The sequence below is a fragment of the Abramis brama genome (assembly GCF_963993115.1).
Source record: "Abramis brama genome assembly, chromosome: 20".
In the NCBI taxonomy this organism is placed as follows: domain Eukaryota; kingdom Metazoa; phylum Chordata; class Actinopteri; order Cypriniformes; family Leuciscidae; genus Abramis; species Abramis brama.
The window spans coordinates 33,366,485-33,383,532 of record NC_139982.1 but is presented as its reverse complement, the minus strand read 5'-3'; the positions used below and the strand labels follow the sequence as shown (position 1 = coordinate 33,383,532).

Sequence of the window (17,048 nt, the reverse complement as noted above, 5' to 3'; positions counted from 1 at the left end):
AAGGATGCATTTATTTGATCAACAATACAGTAAAAATACCATCATTTATAGAAAATGTTTTATATTTTTAAAAGAAGTTTGATGAAAAATACAGTAATATTGTGAAATATTATCATTTAAATCAGCTGTTCTCTATGTGAATATATATTAAAGTGTAATTTATTCCTGTGATCAAAGCTGAATGTTCAGCATCATTACTCCAGTCTTCAGTGTCACATGATCCTTCAGAAATCACTCTAATATGATGATTTGATGATCAAGAAACATTCATTTGATGCTGAAAATTCAGCTTTGATCACAGGAATAAATTACATTTCACTATATATCCACATAGAAAACCGCTGATTTAAATCATAATAATATTTCAGATTTTTTTCTGTATTTTTGATCAAATAAATGTTGAGCAGAAGAGACATTAGTTATTCATTTATTTATTTATTTTTCATATTTTATTTACATACAAAAATTTTACAAAATACACAAATCGAGCAAAAAAAAAAAAAAACGGAAAAAAAACACAGAAAAACAACAATATAAGAATAGACGAGGAAAAAAAAAGGTAAAGAAAAAAAAGAAAAGAAAAGAAACGAAAGACCTTATAATGTGATATATGTCCTCTGTGATTTAACATTAGATATTTGGCATTGGTTAGTGAAAGATGATAACCCGATCATACCTGCTGGATGACTTCATAAACGGCTCTGAACGCCGGCTGCCGGTCGTCATGGTAAGCGCCGCGGTTGCCGTGGAGAATGTAAGCGCCGTGGCGTTCGGCGGGGGGGCAGTTGCTTCCATAGATGCAGTGATCGGGCCGGTAGTTCCAGTGGCACGGGAACACCAGCAGAGTCTCTGCGGATCCAGAGAGAGGGATTCAGAGCGGGACACTGCGCTTCATACTGCATACTGGGAGAGTATATACCGCCTTAAAACTGGATCCTACTGGGAGAGTACATACCGCATTAAAACTGGATACTACTGGGAGAGTACATACCGCCTTAAAACTGGATACTACTGGGAGAGTACATACCGCCTTAAAACTGGATACTACTGGGAGAGTATATACCGCCATAAAACTGGATAATACTGGGAGAGTACATACCGCCTTAAAACTGGATACTACTGAGATATACCGCCTTAAGAAATATCCCTGTAATACCGCCTTAAGATATACCGCCTTAAAACTAGATCCAACTGGGATATATCGCCTTAATACTATATATTACTGGGAGAGAGTATATACCACCTTAATACTGGACACTGGTAGAGTATATACCGCCTTAAAACTGGATACTACTGGGAGAGTATATATCGCCTTAATTCTGTATACTACTGGGATATACCGCCTTAAGATATATCCCCGTATCACCACCTTAAGATATACTGCCTTAAAACTAGATCCTACTGGGAGAGTATACTGCCTTAAAACTGTATACTGGGAGAGTATACCGCATTAATATAATGACGTCAGTCTGCTAATGAGCATTAATAATGATGTCACACTGCTTGACCTCAGTCATGAGCAGTTAACACTCAGAAACACACCTGGGTGTGTCATGCACACAGACAGCTCTACTGTGAACAGTGCTGAGAGTACTATGGGAGCATGTTATTCTGAGTTATATTATATATTCCAGCAATAAGCATTCTCTTTCACAATAGGCATGCAATAAATATTTCAAATTTCAGAATTGAAATCATATGATTCATGTATAAAATGTGCAATATAGATAAACGTGCATCCCTTCTTAAAGGGTAACTAAACCCCTGGTCACCTCTATTGCGTTGGAGAAGTAATCCCGTGTAAAATGCAGGTTTCACACTCACGGTCTTCCAGGCCAAGTGCATGCAAACACTGGCGCCTAATTTCCAAGTCTGCTGGAAAGCTATGCAGTCGACCAGCAACACTACACCTACATACCCTCCTGCCCACGGTACTAAATACAGATAAATCTACGCTAGCTCGTACCAGGGGCGTGGAGAGCTGGAACCTGCTTACGTCACCTGCCACTGCAAACATCCAATAGGAAAGTTCAACTGCAGTAGCCACCGTTCAACCTGAAGAGGGCAGCACTCAGACGTTTTTACACCATATAGTGTAGAATTAAAACACTTTATACCCAAATGTCAAAAAAGTTACTCGAATCAATGACCTGCACTAATAAAGCCTCATTCTTACAGATCATTAACTAAAAAAAGTTGGTTTAGGGTTTAGTTACCCTTTAATACTGTTGCTGCATGACCTCACTATAATGGTGATGATGCGGTGATCATGTGACCTGTGTACCTGATGATGATGCGGTGGTCATGTGACCTGTGTACCGGTGATGATGCAGTGGTCATGTGACCGGTGTACCTGGGTTATAGTGGAATATGATGTTGAGCAGGTCTTGGTCTCCCCAGGTGATGTTGAGCTTGTACTTGTTGAGCAGCGGCATCAGTAGATCAGCCCACTTCAGACTCACCGCTGCCACGTCATTCTGTGACACACACACACACACACACACACACACACACACACACACACTGTGAATGACTCTCCTCTTCCTCCTGTGTTCATCTGTCATCTGAGTGCATGTCTGTTAGGCCGCTGTCGGTAGCCTAAAAGAGGCCTAGAAATAGGGTTTCGTTCCACCAAACGGGGCACTACTTTTTCTTTTGCTCAATATGTTCAACGTTAATAAAAGGTATCCAAGCAAAAAGTTCTCCACGCATTATCCTGCAGTTAATGAGAAATTGTAATTTATTGGCGCACTATATTGACTGCGTATTGAGACATATAAAACTGTTGAGCTAGATTTTCAACCAATCAGCATCGGAAATGTAAGTAGATCACAGCCGAAATCAAGCCAATATCACTACGCACATGTAAACAGAGGAGGACGTAAGCAGCACATCTTCATCTGATAGCGGCGATCAAGCTCGATTAACACCCGTAAAGTGTGTTCTTCATGGTGGGAAAGGTCCGCAGCCTTTACTGAAGTCTGATGGGAAAAAAATCAAGCATAGGAATGGCTCAAAACGTCGGACACTACGGAGCTAACGCTAGCTATTGCTAATAAACATGTTGCCCTCCTGGACAAACCGGTCTCTGATGTCCCAACAACTACGGGTTTCACCCGGCCTGATATCGGCGTTTTATAGACAAAAAACGCTTGACTTGTGTGCATGTGCGTGATGGGTAGATTTAGGGGTCGGGTTTGTGTGTGTGTGTGTGTGTGTGTGTGTGTGTGTGTGTGTGTGTGTGTGAGAGAGAGAGAGAGAGAGAGAGAGAGAGAGAGAGAGAGAGAGATAGGCCGCTGTCGGTTGCCTAAAAGAGGCCTAGAAATAGGGTTTCGTTCCACCAAGTGGGGCACTACTTACTTTTTTAACATCAGAAATATATAGAGATTCCTTAGGAAAAAGTTCTCCACACACAACCTTGCAGTTTTTGAGAAAAATGATGCTAAAGGTGCCCATTTTGAAAAAAAGGGAAAACATAGGGAATTTTGCACTTTCAAACCTGTTTATCATATAAACCCAAAAATGCCGAATTACCACTTGAAGTACAAAATAAACCAGTTTGAAATGTGTGATATACCTGAAGTTGCTATCTAGGGACAGTCAACATGATAAGATTATCAAGAAAACTTCTACTGTAGCCTTAACATCCCAATTACCTCTCATTATGTTGTTCCAATTCAAAGGTAATATTTGAGGTAAAATCTGAATAACAAATAGAATTAAGCCAAAATATAATAACAGAGCTGCCAACTCTCACGCATTCACCGTGAGACTCACGCAATTGACACTTTTCACACGAAGCAAAGAGGACACGGAGACCGACAGACTTGACAGAGCAGGATAGTTATGATATGAAAAAAATCTCAGCTCTCAGATTCTGTCAATTTTATTACGAAATTCAAACAATAAATACCGTTTTGGTGTTTGTAATTGATCCCTAGCAGCACGTGACCCGATCATCTCTACTAGCTAATAGTAAATAAACACGAATGAACAATGTTGAAAGAAACAGTACAGCTTACCGAAATGTATATTCTTCATACATAATATCGATCAATCAATCAAACAAAGGGGTCAATAAAACAGCTGGAGAACAATTATGTCACATAACATTTACCTCAGGAAAGCCATTTAATGACCGTAATATAGGCACGTTAGTTGGCTAGAAAAAGAGCTATATGAGAGTATTTTGCTAAATATGTGTACTATATTACATATTTATTATATTTGTACTTATGTCATTAAATAAAGTTGTTATTATAATAAAAAACGCATTATATTTAATTTGAGTTATTTTTAACCTTAAATAATACTGCCAGCTGATAGGGCTCTCTGTAGCCTATGTTTTTTTTTTTTAGAAAAAATAACGCCCATCTTGTGTACCTAATATTTATTCAGATGAGTCAATATTAAATCATTGAAATCGTGAAATTTGTTTCAAGAAATTTGTTAAAAAAAAACAAAAAACCTAGCTTACCAGAAATTGTACCATATAAACATTGTAACATGTTGTCACTAAACCTAATACAATTCAGTTTAGTTACTAAAATGTTTTGACAATCACAATACACTTATTGTGATGCAAGTTTTTTTTGCAAATCAGATGAAGATGCGCTGCTTGCGTCCTCCTCTGTTTACATGTGCGTAGTGATATTGGCTTGATTTCGGCTGTGATCTACTTACATTTCCGATGCTGATTGGTTGAAAATCTAGCTCAACAGTTTTATATGTCTCAATACGCAGTCAATATAGTGCGCCAATAGATTACAATTTCTCATTAACTGCAGGATAATGTGTGGAGAACTTTTTGCTTGGATACCTTTTATTAATGTTTAACATATTGAGCAAAAGAAAAATTAGTGCCCCGTTTGGTGGAACGAAACTGAACGATACAGCTCACGTACAGCGGCCTATGAATAATGATCATCCCTCTTGCTCAGTCTCACGAGTGACTGTAAACGAGTAAAGCACTTCAGTAATGACACGTCACTCCCTCTGAGAAGAGCAACAGCGCCATCTGCTGGACATGCTCACACACACACACACACACACACACACACACACACACACACACACACACACACACGTGTTTATCAACATCAAGATTAACGTTTAAAAAGTACAGATTTATATAAACGAATGTATGAATTTAGAATTTAGATATTTATATAAGAGAAAGTGTGTGCACTGAGAAGCTGATTATCATATCAAGTTCATCATTTTCATGATCGTACTGTAATTATTCTGCAGCTTTGATGATGTCATCACGGGTGTTCCTGACCTTGAAGTGTGTGTGTGTGTGTGTGTCTGATGCGTGTCGTGTTCATCACAGGTGTTCCTGACCTTGAAGTGTGTGTGTGTGTGTGTGTGTGTGTGTGTGTCTGATGCGAGTGTGTTCATCACAAGTGTTCCTGACCTTGAAGTGTGTGTGTGTGTGTGTGTGTGTGTGTGTGTCGTGTTCATCACAGGAGTCTCTGACCTAGAAGTGTGTGTGTCTGATGCGTGTCGTGTTCATCACAGGTGTTCCTGACCTTGAAGTGTGTGTGTGTGTGTGTGTGTGTGTGTCTGATGCGAGTGTGTTCATCACAGGTGTTCCTGACCTTGAAGTGTGTGTGTCTGATGCGTGTCGTGTTCATCACAGGTGTTCCTGACCTTGAAGTGTGTGTGTGTGTGTGTGTGTGTCTGATGCGAGTGTGTTCATCACAGGAGTCTCTGACCTTGAAGTGTGTGTGTCTGATGCGAGTGTGTTCATCACAGGAGTCTCTGACCTTGAAGTGTGTGTGTGTGTGTGTGTGTGTGTGTGTCTGATGCGAGTGTGTTCATCACAGGAGTCTCTGACCTTGAAGTGTGTGTGTCTGATGCGAGTCATGTTCATGAGCATGACGCCGGAGTTGAGGCCGGTGTGGCCGTGGTACGGGTGTCGGGAGAAGCGGTTGTACCAGCCGATGCGCGGCTCCTCGTGTTCGGGGGCCATCGCCGCCACATGGGTCTCGTTAAAGCCCTCCAGGAGCCGCCACACGTCCTCCACCGCGCGCAGGAACAGCACATCCGTGTCCACGTACAGCACAGAGTCCACGTGCTGCAGAATCAGCTGACACACAACACAGAATCAGCAGAAGAAGTCAAATAATTGAAGAAAATCAGCTGAGAAATAAAAATTAAATTAAAAATCAGCTGAGAAAAATAATAATGATAATAATAATAATAAGCTGAGAATTTTTTTTTTTAAATCAGCTGAGAAATAATGAAAAAATAATAATAAAAAAATCAGCTGAGAAAAATAATAATAATTATTATTATTAAATCAGCTGAGAAAGACAAAAAAATATATATTTTTTTTAAATGATAAAAAAAAATCAGCTGAGAAATAATGAAAAAATAATAATAAAAAATCAGCTGAAATAATTAAAATAAAAAATAATTTAAAAAAATCAGCTGAAAAATAAAAATAATAATAATATATATATATATATAAATAATAATAAAAAAGTAAAAAATTAAATATCCGCTGGTAAAGCAGCACTTCACACACGCTCATCCAGGAGGAAAATGATGATCTGGACTCGAAACGCGAACTTCAAAGAGTTGCAGACAAATCAGTCGAGGTCAAACCTCAGTCATCAGGACACTCACTTCCAGCTGAGAACACAGTTATCCAGGAGGGAGACGGAGTAAAGTTTATTCCTCTCGGACCTGAGGCCTGTTTTACACTCTAAAACGTTCAGATCGGGGAGAGTTTCAATGTTTTTACAGGAAGTCTCTTCTGCTCACCAAAGCTGCATTTAGCTGATTAAACAAATCTTACAGGTCCAAAACTTTTGACCGGCAGTGTGTGTGTGTGTGTGTGTGTGAGTATGTGTGTGGTCTCACAGGGATGAACAGTCTCTGAGCAGCGCAGGGCTTAAAGAGCCTGATGAAGTGTGTGTGTGTGTGAGTGTGTGTGTGTGTGTGTGTGTTCTCACAGGGATGAAGAGTCTCTGAGCAGCGCAGGGCTTGAAGAGTCTCCTCCACTCTCTGGCGTTCTCGCTGGGGAAGCTGACGGGATACACACTGTAGAGGAACCTGGAGCGAAACCTGCGAGGCCACGAGTCCAGCTGCAACACACACACACACACACAGAGACACGCACACACGCACACACACACACACACACAGAAACACTGAGTAAGAAAAGCTTGTTTTGCAGTGTGGGGTGTACATGATGACAGAATATCACTTCTGGGTGAGCTATCCCTGTAAGTGTGAATGAGGAACACGAGTGTGAGATGATCTCAGTGCTGACGCTCAGACACACACAAACACACACACACAGATCATCTCAGTGCTGACGCTCTCAGACACACGACAGCAGCGTCTCCATTAATGCTGGATGTTGAATATATCAGTGTGTTTTCTGCTCACCAAATGCTTTTTAATCTTCGCTGTTGCTTCAATGCAAATGAACAAGCGCACCGTTATGTGTTGCGTAGCGACTGACGTGTGTGTTCAAGTTAGCAGATATGAGCAGATTCTGTGCAACACACACTGGGCCCTATTTTAACGATCTGAAACACAAGTATCAAACGCGAAACGCAAGTAACTTTGTGGGCGGATCTCTAAAATGTGTTGGTCTGAAGAGCTTCATTACTCATAGGTGTGGTTTGGGTGTAACGTGAAATAAACCAATCAGAGCGTCATCTCACACTCCCTTTAAGAGCAGGCGCGCTTGTTCCATGGCGGTTTGCTATTATAACGGCGGATTTGCCAGGAGCGGTTCACAGCCGAGGAGACCGACGTTCTCGTCAGGGCCGTAAAACACAGAGAAGTGACGTTGGGGATGGAGAAACACACACAGATTAGCTTCGGTTAAACAGGAGTATGATAATTTGGGTAAATGTGTAAGCTAGATTTATGCCTATTCTTTCACATCTTCATGGACACCACAATGATTTCCCTTGTGTGTTAATATTTTTCCTTGTAATAATGTATGATTTACAAAAATGTGAACTGCTGCATCTGTGTAGATGAGAGAAGCAAAGTGTGTGTATGTTGTGCTCACGCTACATTATGGCCAAGCATGCGCCCTTAAAATAGCATCTGAATAACGCGCCGCTGACTTTAGACGAGGTTTCTCCTGGTCAGTGGAGGAATTGTTTTCTGAAACTGCAGAATAGCACCAGGGAACGTTGGCGCCGGAACACGCCTCCTCTTTTCCCTGAACCGCCCCCGGGAGCGCAAGTTCATTCCCTAATTTACCGACGTGCGTCTGTGGAGGGAAAAGTCCGCTGTGCGTCGGGTGAGAAATAGGAATGAGACATGCGTCGTGTGCAGAGTCAATTGCGCTGGGTGCGAGATAGAGCCCTGAGTGTGAAGATCCAGAGTGTGTGTGTGTGTGTGTGTGTGTGTGTGCATGTGTGTGTGTGCATGTGTGGGTGCCAGTGGAGCTCACGGCGTGTGTGAAGCCGGCATGCAGCTCGTCCTCTGCGAAGATGTGGAAGTGCAGATCTCTGCGGCTGAAGAGCACAGCGGACTTCAGCATCGTCAGCGTCTCCTCCAGACGAGAGCCACAGGCCACCACCGCCAGCCCGACCGGATCCCAGCCGGACCTGCACAGGCCAGGGGTCAGAGGTCAGCACACAGGTCAGAGGTCAGCACACAGGTCAGAGGTCAGCACCCGCTGGGAATGATGTACGTTCACATGGATCTGGTTCTGCAAACCCCGTCCAGCTACACACACACACACACACACACACAACCCCTCAGACCCATCGAGACCCTACCTAAGCGCCGGGTCCGTAACGCAGTGTCTTCGGCACACCGGGAGACTCCCGTACGGCTCCCAGCGAGAGACCGAGCCCGAGTCACACCTGAGGCACACAAACAGGCTCTTCGTGATCAGAGACGCATTAACAACCGGCCTGTAACCTGACAGACTAATACTGATCCTGTTCACCCATCATGTGTGGAGGGCATCTAAACTAATTAATACACTTGTACGAACAACAAAAAGAATATCAAAATCACTGTTAACTCATTCAGCAGTGAGTACATCACACATAATTAGGACAATAATAATAAAGTGTTAAACTGTCTTTAAGGGGAACTGTTCCACACCTCTGTCAAAATGAACTCAAGATGACCTGACTCGCAAATATTATTAATTACGTAACATGACGTTCACCCAGTAGGCGTCACTGATTGGCGGAGAGGCAGACCGGTGGGCGGGCGTTAGCCAGCGGGCGAACTGACGGCTACTATTATGAACGAAGCTTATGAATATTAAGTAGATATTAGCCGAAGTTAAGCAGAAGAAACGACAGAAGGGACCAAATTCATATCCATCAGCACACAATAAGGCTAAATGACCAGAAATCCATCACAAATAATTGTTAAAATTGACAAAACAGCCTGAAATAAGCAATAGCCGGGCTAAATTACTCTTAAAGGCTGCTTTCGTTGAGAATTCCCTTATTTATAACGACTGCCCAGTCATTTAAAGATATTTTAAAGATTTCACATAACGAGTCCAGTATGAGCTGAATTCTGTATTGTCGTGAGGTAGGTAGTTAGTGCAGTAAATGTGTGTAGTGTTGTTGTGAGGTTGTTTTTGTACATCGAGTGTGGTTTTGTTTACATACCTGTCATCGTGCGCGCGCTCACTCAGGCCTGGATCTGCTGCGCGTGTCCGCTGCGCTCGCGCCTGTTGATTCGCGCTCTCCAGTGACGACACCAGCTGATTAAATATGTAGAGCACTGAGAAGAAGACTAATAGCGCGCAGACGAACAACACACGAAGATTCCGCAGCATTTTCTAACTAAAAGAGCAGCCATGGAGATGTAAATCAGGCATGCTCGGTTCAGCGCCCTCGACTAGCCTACTATGGCGGAGGCGTGCTCATGAATATTAATGAGGTGCTTCGAAAACTTCCTGGAGCCTTCAGTCACGTGACCACGTTTTGTCCAGTAAAGAGTAAAGGGTTGAGGAGCCGACCAATGAAAAGTTCCCAGATTGCTCCTCTCATGAATATGATTAAATACTCGCTAACTCTGCATTATATGTTAATATAAACACACCACAGTCATTACATATAGTAAAAACTAACTTGCATCACTGATATATGACAATATGCAGCAAATTTTAAAAGAACATCAGAGACTTTAGTTTGTAACCAGCGTACAGAAAGCTTGTAGCTTGAATAGTAACAAATCAATGCACCTCAATATTTCGATCCTTCTGGTTCTTACAATGTGATGATTGGTCTGATCACGTGTGTGCGTGAAATGTGCAGCCTCTGTTACGACTGAGCACATCGACCTTCTGATCCACAGAACCAGAATTATAAGTTGTATTAAACAATATATAACTTAAAAGTTTGTTTAATATTTTTTGTAATTCTATACCGATTTTCTTACGTCTTAATCTATAATTTATAAAAAAAAATTAACGTTTCACTTATAAAACATGTCTCGTTCAAAAAAAATTCTTTCTTCGAACTGTTCCTCATTAAAAAAAGTTCTCAAACTTTTATTCTCTTTAGTTTTTATTAGTGGTGGAAATTTTGATTCTTTCCAGAGACTCGTTCATTTTCAGTTCGTTCACCAAAATGATTCGTTCAGACTCGTTCACTGATTCGTTCAGTGATAATTTCTTCATATTACATATATACTGCAGCAGGTGGCGAAAAAGAGTGTATTTTATGCTATGTTTTAATGAACGTATTTACTTGTTACAAAAAAAAAGTGATTTGGCTTTGTTAAAATGTTATTTAATAAATTAATAGCATAAGTATAAATAAGTGGTTCAGATGTCCAATCCAGGGGCGATTCTAGGATTTTCATTTTAGGGGGGCTCAGCCCCCAATGAGGGTATGATTTAAAAAAAAAAAAAAAAAAATTATGGTCTAATGCTCATTATTAACTAGTTTCATTAATTCATCCAGTAACGTGCATATGGCACAGTTTTATAATCACTGAGGAACCGAATGTGAGGTATTTAGGGGGGTTCGGGGGCATGGTCCCCCGAGAAAATTTTGATTTCTCTGATCTACATATGTGCATTTTAAGATGTTTTGAAGGCCAAAGAAATTGGATAACAATAGCTTTAAAATCATGTGCGGGCAGCTGTTTTTTTCTCTCCTCATCAGCATCACACTTTTTCTCTTTGTTTTTCTCTTGCTCTGTCTCTTCCCCTCCTAAAGCTGAGCTTTGACTGATATAGGCTTTTCATTTTTGTCTGTCAGTGAAGAAAGTAAACATAGTGTCAACTGATAGGTTGATTTATGAATAATTTTTTCAGACAAAGCTACCAGGAAAGCTAGGTAACTAAGTTTATTAAATTCATTCACAATATGTACACATTCATTATTGATCTAGGCCTAATATATGGCCATAGACAGGGCTTTATAATTAAAGAGGTCATACATTTGAGGTTGTTATGGGGTTAAACATTTTTATTTCTGATATGTGCATTTCAGGACGTTTGAAGGCCAAAAAAAGGATAAGAAATAGATTTAAAACCTGCTCTCTCCTCATCTCCATCACTGTCTTTTTCTCTCAGTCTCCTGATCTTGCCCTGTCTCTTCCCCTCCTAAAGCTGAACTTTTTTAATTTACTGAAGGCTACAAATTGTATTATATTAATTCTCAACATGTACACATGCATTATTAATCTTGTGCCTATGAAAACGGCTTTGTTAATGTTTCTTGTCCCCTCACAATGACATAATTACACGTTATATAGGCCTATTTTCAGCTTAAAATGGCGAAATTAGACAAAAGTTTATTAGTTTTCTAATTATTTTTGTCATTCGTTTAACATTTATGACCTAAAAAACTGTCAAATATAAAATGTTTAGTTTAGCTACTTACATCTTCTTAACTCGCACTTGACCGTAAACTGAAGCGTCAGTCGTGCTGCTAAAATTCGCGCACAGCAGCTTCTGCGAACACGCATTTGTGTAGCCTACACTTAATCACAAATGTTTAGGGGGGCTAGGCAGAAGTTTGAAAAGGGCCTAGTGACGCCTATGGTTCTCACTCTGCGTGTGTTTCGCGCTGGATGACGGTCGTGCTGAGCGGTGCAGGTACAGAGAAGTAGAAGAGAAGAGGATGACACCATTTGCTAAGCGGGGATGTTTTCATTTTCATCCTTACACATACATTTTAAACCACAAACTACGGAGTATGTTTTGGACATTATTTAACCTTGTCAAAGACGAATTTTTTTTTAGAATAACATTTCTTACTCCAAGTTTTAGGGGTGCTGAGCTCCTTTTTAGGGGTGCTGAAGCACCCCTAAAAAGGGGCTAGCCTCGCCCATGGTCCAATCCAAGGTTTTCTTGCATAATTAACATTTTAATTGTTTAGTCAGACATACACATTCATAAATCTGGGATTATATTAAACGTTGATGTTCTGTATGTTGAATATGAATATAAACAATTATATGTGCACACCTACTGCGCTTTGAATGAGATTGAATCACATGCTAAATGACCGATCTACCCAGTACTCTCATTCATGAACGAAAGTACCAGTTAGTTCAATTCGTTCACGAACGAGATCTCTCTCTCTCTCTCGTTCAGACTCAAAACAGAGCGATCTCAGTCAGTGATTCGTTCAGTAGATCCAACCAAATACATGCCCCTTCACAGCCCGAACTGAAATGCTATTTGCTGACGTTATGAAACATAACCAATAGCCTACTGTCATATTTTTTTGGTTTGTTTTAGTTTTTAGAGAAGTGCATATGACATGAATAAAACGTAATGAATTCATTTTTGATAATACAAAATGAACACAAGTAGTCAAGTAAATTGTTCAAAGTGCAAAATACCACAAAACTAAGACTAAAACACACAAACAAAATATAAGAAAAGCAGGTAACGAGAAGTGTAAATTTAAATCAAGTAAACAGTCAAGTGCACCCCCTTAGCTCAAACCAAGTAAAAAATGACGATGTTAATTTGTCTTTGTTATATTTAACCAATATATTGCGTTATTAACCTGTTTTCATTACAATGGTAAAGTGTAAATTTGTTTATTTGAAGCAAACATGCTAACTACACAAACCTAGCTCTATCGGTTCGCCATCATTATCGTTCAAACAACTGGTTATTTTCGTTCATGAAAGACATGTACCAGTTCGTTCAACTCTTTCACAAACGAAGATCTCTCTCGTTCAGACCTATGGTTCAGACTCAAAAGCAACTCGGTCAGTCAGTGAAGGGCGTATTCGTTCACTACATCCAACAAATCACATGCTCCGTCACATCTCATACTCGAAGGCTATTGGCTCGAGGTTCATTCTTTGACAGGTTGAAAACACCGGTTCACTGAGCTGCGCATGCGCTGCTAATAGCGCCGCGCTGCCAGTGTTGCCAACTTAGCGCCTTTGTCGCTATTTTTAGCGACTTTTCAGACCCCTTTAGCGACAATTTTTCAAAAAAGCGACTAGCGACTAATCTAGCTACTTTTTGAACAAACCTCAGTAACCTCCAAATGTTGCCAGCATGAGTCCTGCGAGCGCGAGATTTGCTTTCTCCTTGCCGTCACACACCTCTCTCTGCGTCTACCCTGTTCTGTGAATGGCTGAGGGCAGCAGCACGGCAGCTGACAGACGTGAATGAGCAGTGTTGTTTCCACGGACGGACTTATCACTTATCTTTTGATTTATATTTAAAGAATTTAGTTTGACCATTTTATTTTCCTTTCTTTTCTTGTGCTTATTACTTGTAATACTCACTATCACAGTGCTTTAGTTCACCCAGTTCCCGAACTCTCTCAGTTCAGATAATTTTACACATATAAAAAATAGTCATTCAATAGCTCGTTCTATTGTCTGACAAAAAAATATAGTAAATGAGAACAGCTTTATTGGACATTCGGCTATATAGCCTATATTATATTATATTATATTATGTTATGTTATATTAAAATACAGTATGTAGGCATGATTTTAATGAGAAAAAACATTAGGCAGGCAGAACGCAAGTACGCCGCGATGACGTCATGAATATGCTAATTGATGTATGACGTCATCTAGCGACATTTAGCGACTTTTAGGGGAGGCGTTAGCTACTTTCCTTTGAAAATAGTTGGCAACACTGTGCGCTGCTGTGGAGGGAGAGATTTCAGTGAACGAGAAATATGAGTCAATGGATTACGTGAACGAGAACGATTCGTTCACCTAAAGGATTCGTTCAAAAAGAACGATTCGTTCACGAACGTAACATCACTAGTTTTTATATTCAAAACTTGTTTTCCCTTAGTTAAATTTTCAGTACCACCTCTCTGCAGTGCACGAAATCCAGCAGGCGGAGTTGGATCTAGGTCTTCAGGGTGGAGATTGGTAGGTTTAGGGGTAGGTTTAGGCTACATTTACACGTGGATGGCTATTTTCATAAACGGACATTTCTCCCCTCTTCGTTTTCAAAAATAACATCGTGCACACGAACCTGTGTATATGCTGTCAAGAGCATGCCAAACCTGTAGGTGGCAGTGTAACGAGAAGCTCAAGCCCACCTTAGCCAATCAGAATCCCGAAAATGGTCACATTCCGTGACGTCGCTGCCTAAAACTCCGTTTTTCTCAGTTTACATGCAAACGTGCAAACGAAGATTTTCAAAATCTCCACTCTGGCCGGAGTTTTTAGAAAGAATCGGTTTCATTGGCGAATCCTCCGTTTGCGTGTAAACGAAGGGTGCAAACGAAGGGAAATGTCTCCGTTTTTCAAAATAACCATGTACGTGTAAACGGGGCCTTAGAGATCAGGTGGTGGAGATGGGTAGATTTAGGTATAATGTAAGCTGGGAGGAGTTGGATCTGGATCCAACTCTTTCCTCTGGATCCAACTCCTCCCTCTGGATTTCGTGTGTAGTGAGGACCATCTCTAAATTTTCCTTGAAAATGAAAAAATGATGGCTAGCTAAGATGAGCATGTACAGTGAGTGGGAAGGGACATGATCGTCAATCATGAGTTTAACACGCAAACAAACCTGTGTGACCATAGTAAACCTTATCAGATATGAACATTATTATTAACATTTTATTAGGGGTTGAAGCGCGTAGCACTGAAACCTTAATGTTATTGTTAATTTTCCCATGATGCAGTATTCTCTGAATAGGAAAAAATATTAACTCATTTTAGTATAATAATAATTCTGGAATCACCCATGATTAATTGACAGGTGAAATTCTGCATGCAGTAGAGCAGATACTAGACCTCCATTCAGCAGCATCAACAGCACACACTGATATCATGGCCTGAGGAGGAGGAGGATGATGAAGAGGAGGAGGAAGAGGAGGAGGAGGAAGAGGAGGATGAGAAGGAGGAGGAGGAGGAGGAGGAAGAGGAGGATGAAGAGGAGGAGGAGGAGGATGATGAAGAGGAGGAGGAGGATGAGGAGGAGGAAGAGGAGGAGGAGGAGGAGGAAGAGGAGGATGAGAAGGAGGAGGAGGAGGAAGATGAGGAGGAGGAGGAGGAAGAGGAAGAGGAGGAGGAGGAGGAAGATCAGGAGGAGGAGGAGGATGAAGAGGAGGAGGAGGAAGAGGAGGATGAGAAGGAGGAGGAGGAAGAGGAGGAAGATGAGGAGGAGGAGGATGAGGAAGATGAGGAGGAGGATGAGGAGGAGGAAGAGGAGGAGGAGGAGGAGGAAGAGGAGGATGAGAAGGAGGAGGAGGAGGAAGAGGAAGATGAGGAGGGAGGAGGAGGAGGAGGAAGATGAGGAGGATGAGGAAGAGGAGGAGGAGCAGGAGGAGGATGAGGATGAGGAAGATGAGGAGGATGAGGAGGAAGATGAGGAGGAGGAGCAGGAGGAGGATGAGGAGGAAGATGAGGAGGGAGGAGGAGGAGGATGAGGAAGAGGAGGAGCAGGAGGAGGATGAGGAGGAGGAGGAGGAAGATGAGGAGGAGGAAGATGAGGAGAAGACGTGCGTGCGTGCGTGCGTGTGTGTGTGTGGACATGTTTTTCTACACCGGTGGGGACTTAAACCTGAATGCACACAGACTCATGGGGACTCGTGTCACCGTGGGGACCTAAATTGAGGTCCCCATGGGTACAAAAGCTTATAAATCATACAGAATTAGTTTTTTTGAAAATGTAAAAATGCAGAATGTCTCCTGTGATGGGTAGGTTTAGGGATAGGGGCAGTGTAAGGGGATAGAATATACAGTTTGTACAGTATAAAAACCATTACGTCTATGGAGAGTCCCCACAAAGATAGTTCACCAGACATGCGTGTGTGTGTGTGTGTGTGTGTGTGTGTGTGTGTGTGAAATGTGCAGCCTCTGTTACGACTGAGCACATCGACCTTCTGATCCAAACCAGATATTAAAATGCATATGATAGAAGAGAAAGATTACATTGACTTGAAGGTGCAGTCTGTAAGAGCACCAACTAGTGGTAGACATTGGTACTGCAGTCCAGATTCAATCAGAGATCGTTGTTTCCCGCCAACTCAGACTCGACGCTCACGCAGGTTGCCAGATTGAGGACATGAAATAGAAACAAGCAAAAGCCGAGGAGATTTACACACTGAGCGAGTAAGTTACTCGTCAGTAAGTTGATGAGTTAATTTATCCGCGTTTTAATATGCTCTCGTTCATAGAGATTTATAGATAGATACCGAGGCTTTTTAGGTTGTGTGGAATCTGCAATCTCTGACCCAGTTTGTTTGCTCGTTTCCACGGCTGCAATACGCTGTGTTTTCCTGCCAACTGGCAACCCGGGTGTCGAAACACTATTGGCTGAATTGGAAGTGGGCGGAGTCACACAGACCAAAACAACAACTGACTGACCACACGGAATGAGTAAAATAATGAGTAGAATAACTCGCTGTAGAAGTGTTTTTCAGAGAAACGAGTATGTGAACTTAGCATGTTTCATAAATATCTGCAAATATATTATGGTATTTTTATGCTTTAGTAGAGTAAAAAGTTACATCCAGCACAAGTCAAACATAAAATAATAATTTTTTTTTTTTTTTTTAAATCGCTGATTTTAAATGACTGTTTTAAGGATGACTAAGCTCTGGCAATTGCAGAAAAAAAAGCTTTATGATGCTTTGAAT

The 17,048-nt window shown here is 41.2% G+C and overlaps 1 protein-coding gene across 2 annotated transcripts in view; it reads right to left on the bottom strand.

Annotated features, from left to right (window-relative positions):
* gxylt1a (glucoside xylosyltransferase 1a) overlaps positions 1-9,870 on the bottom strand; it is a 21,166-nt gene extending 11,296 nt beyond the window's left edge. Inside the window, exons 1-7 of one of the 2 annotated variants that reach the window (XM_084095636.1) lie at positions 9,618-9,870; positions 8,760-8,846; positions 8,429-8,585; positions 6,963-7,094; positions 5,840-6,091; positions 2,354-2,477; positions 677-849 (exon numbers count right to left, since the gene is read on the bottom strand). In XM_084095636.1, the coding sequence (XP_083951762.1) occupies positions 677-849; positions 2,354-2,477; positions 5,840-6,091; positions 6,963-7,094; positions 8,429-8,585; positions 8,760-8,846; positions 9,618-9,787 (1,095 nt within the window). In that variant the 5' untranslated portion in view covers positions 9,788-9,870. The remainder of the gene's footprint in view (positions 1-676; positions 850-2,353; positions 2,478-5,839; positions 6,092-6,962; positions 7,095-8,428; positions 8,586-8,759; positions 8,847-9,617) is intronic. The other variant, XM_084095637.1, reaches the window with a different exon arrangement.
* Between the last annotated feature and the right edge of the window lie 7,178 nt (positions 9,871-17,048).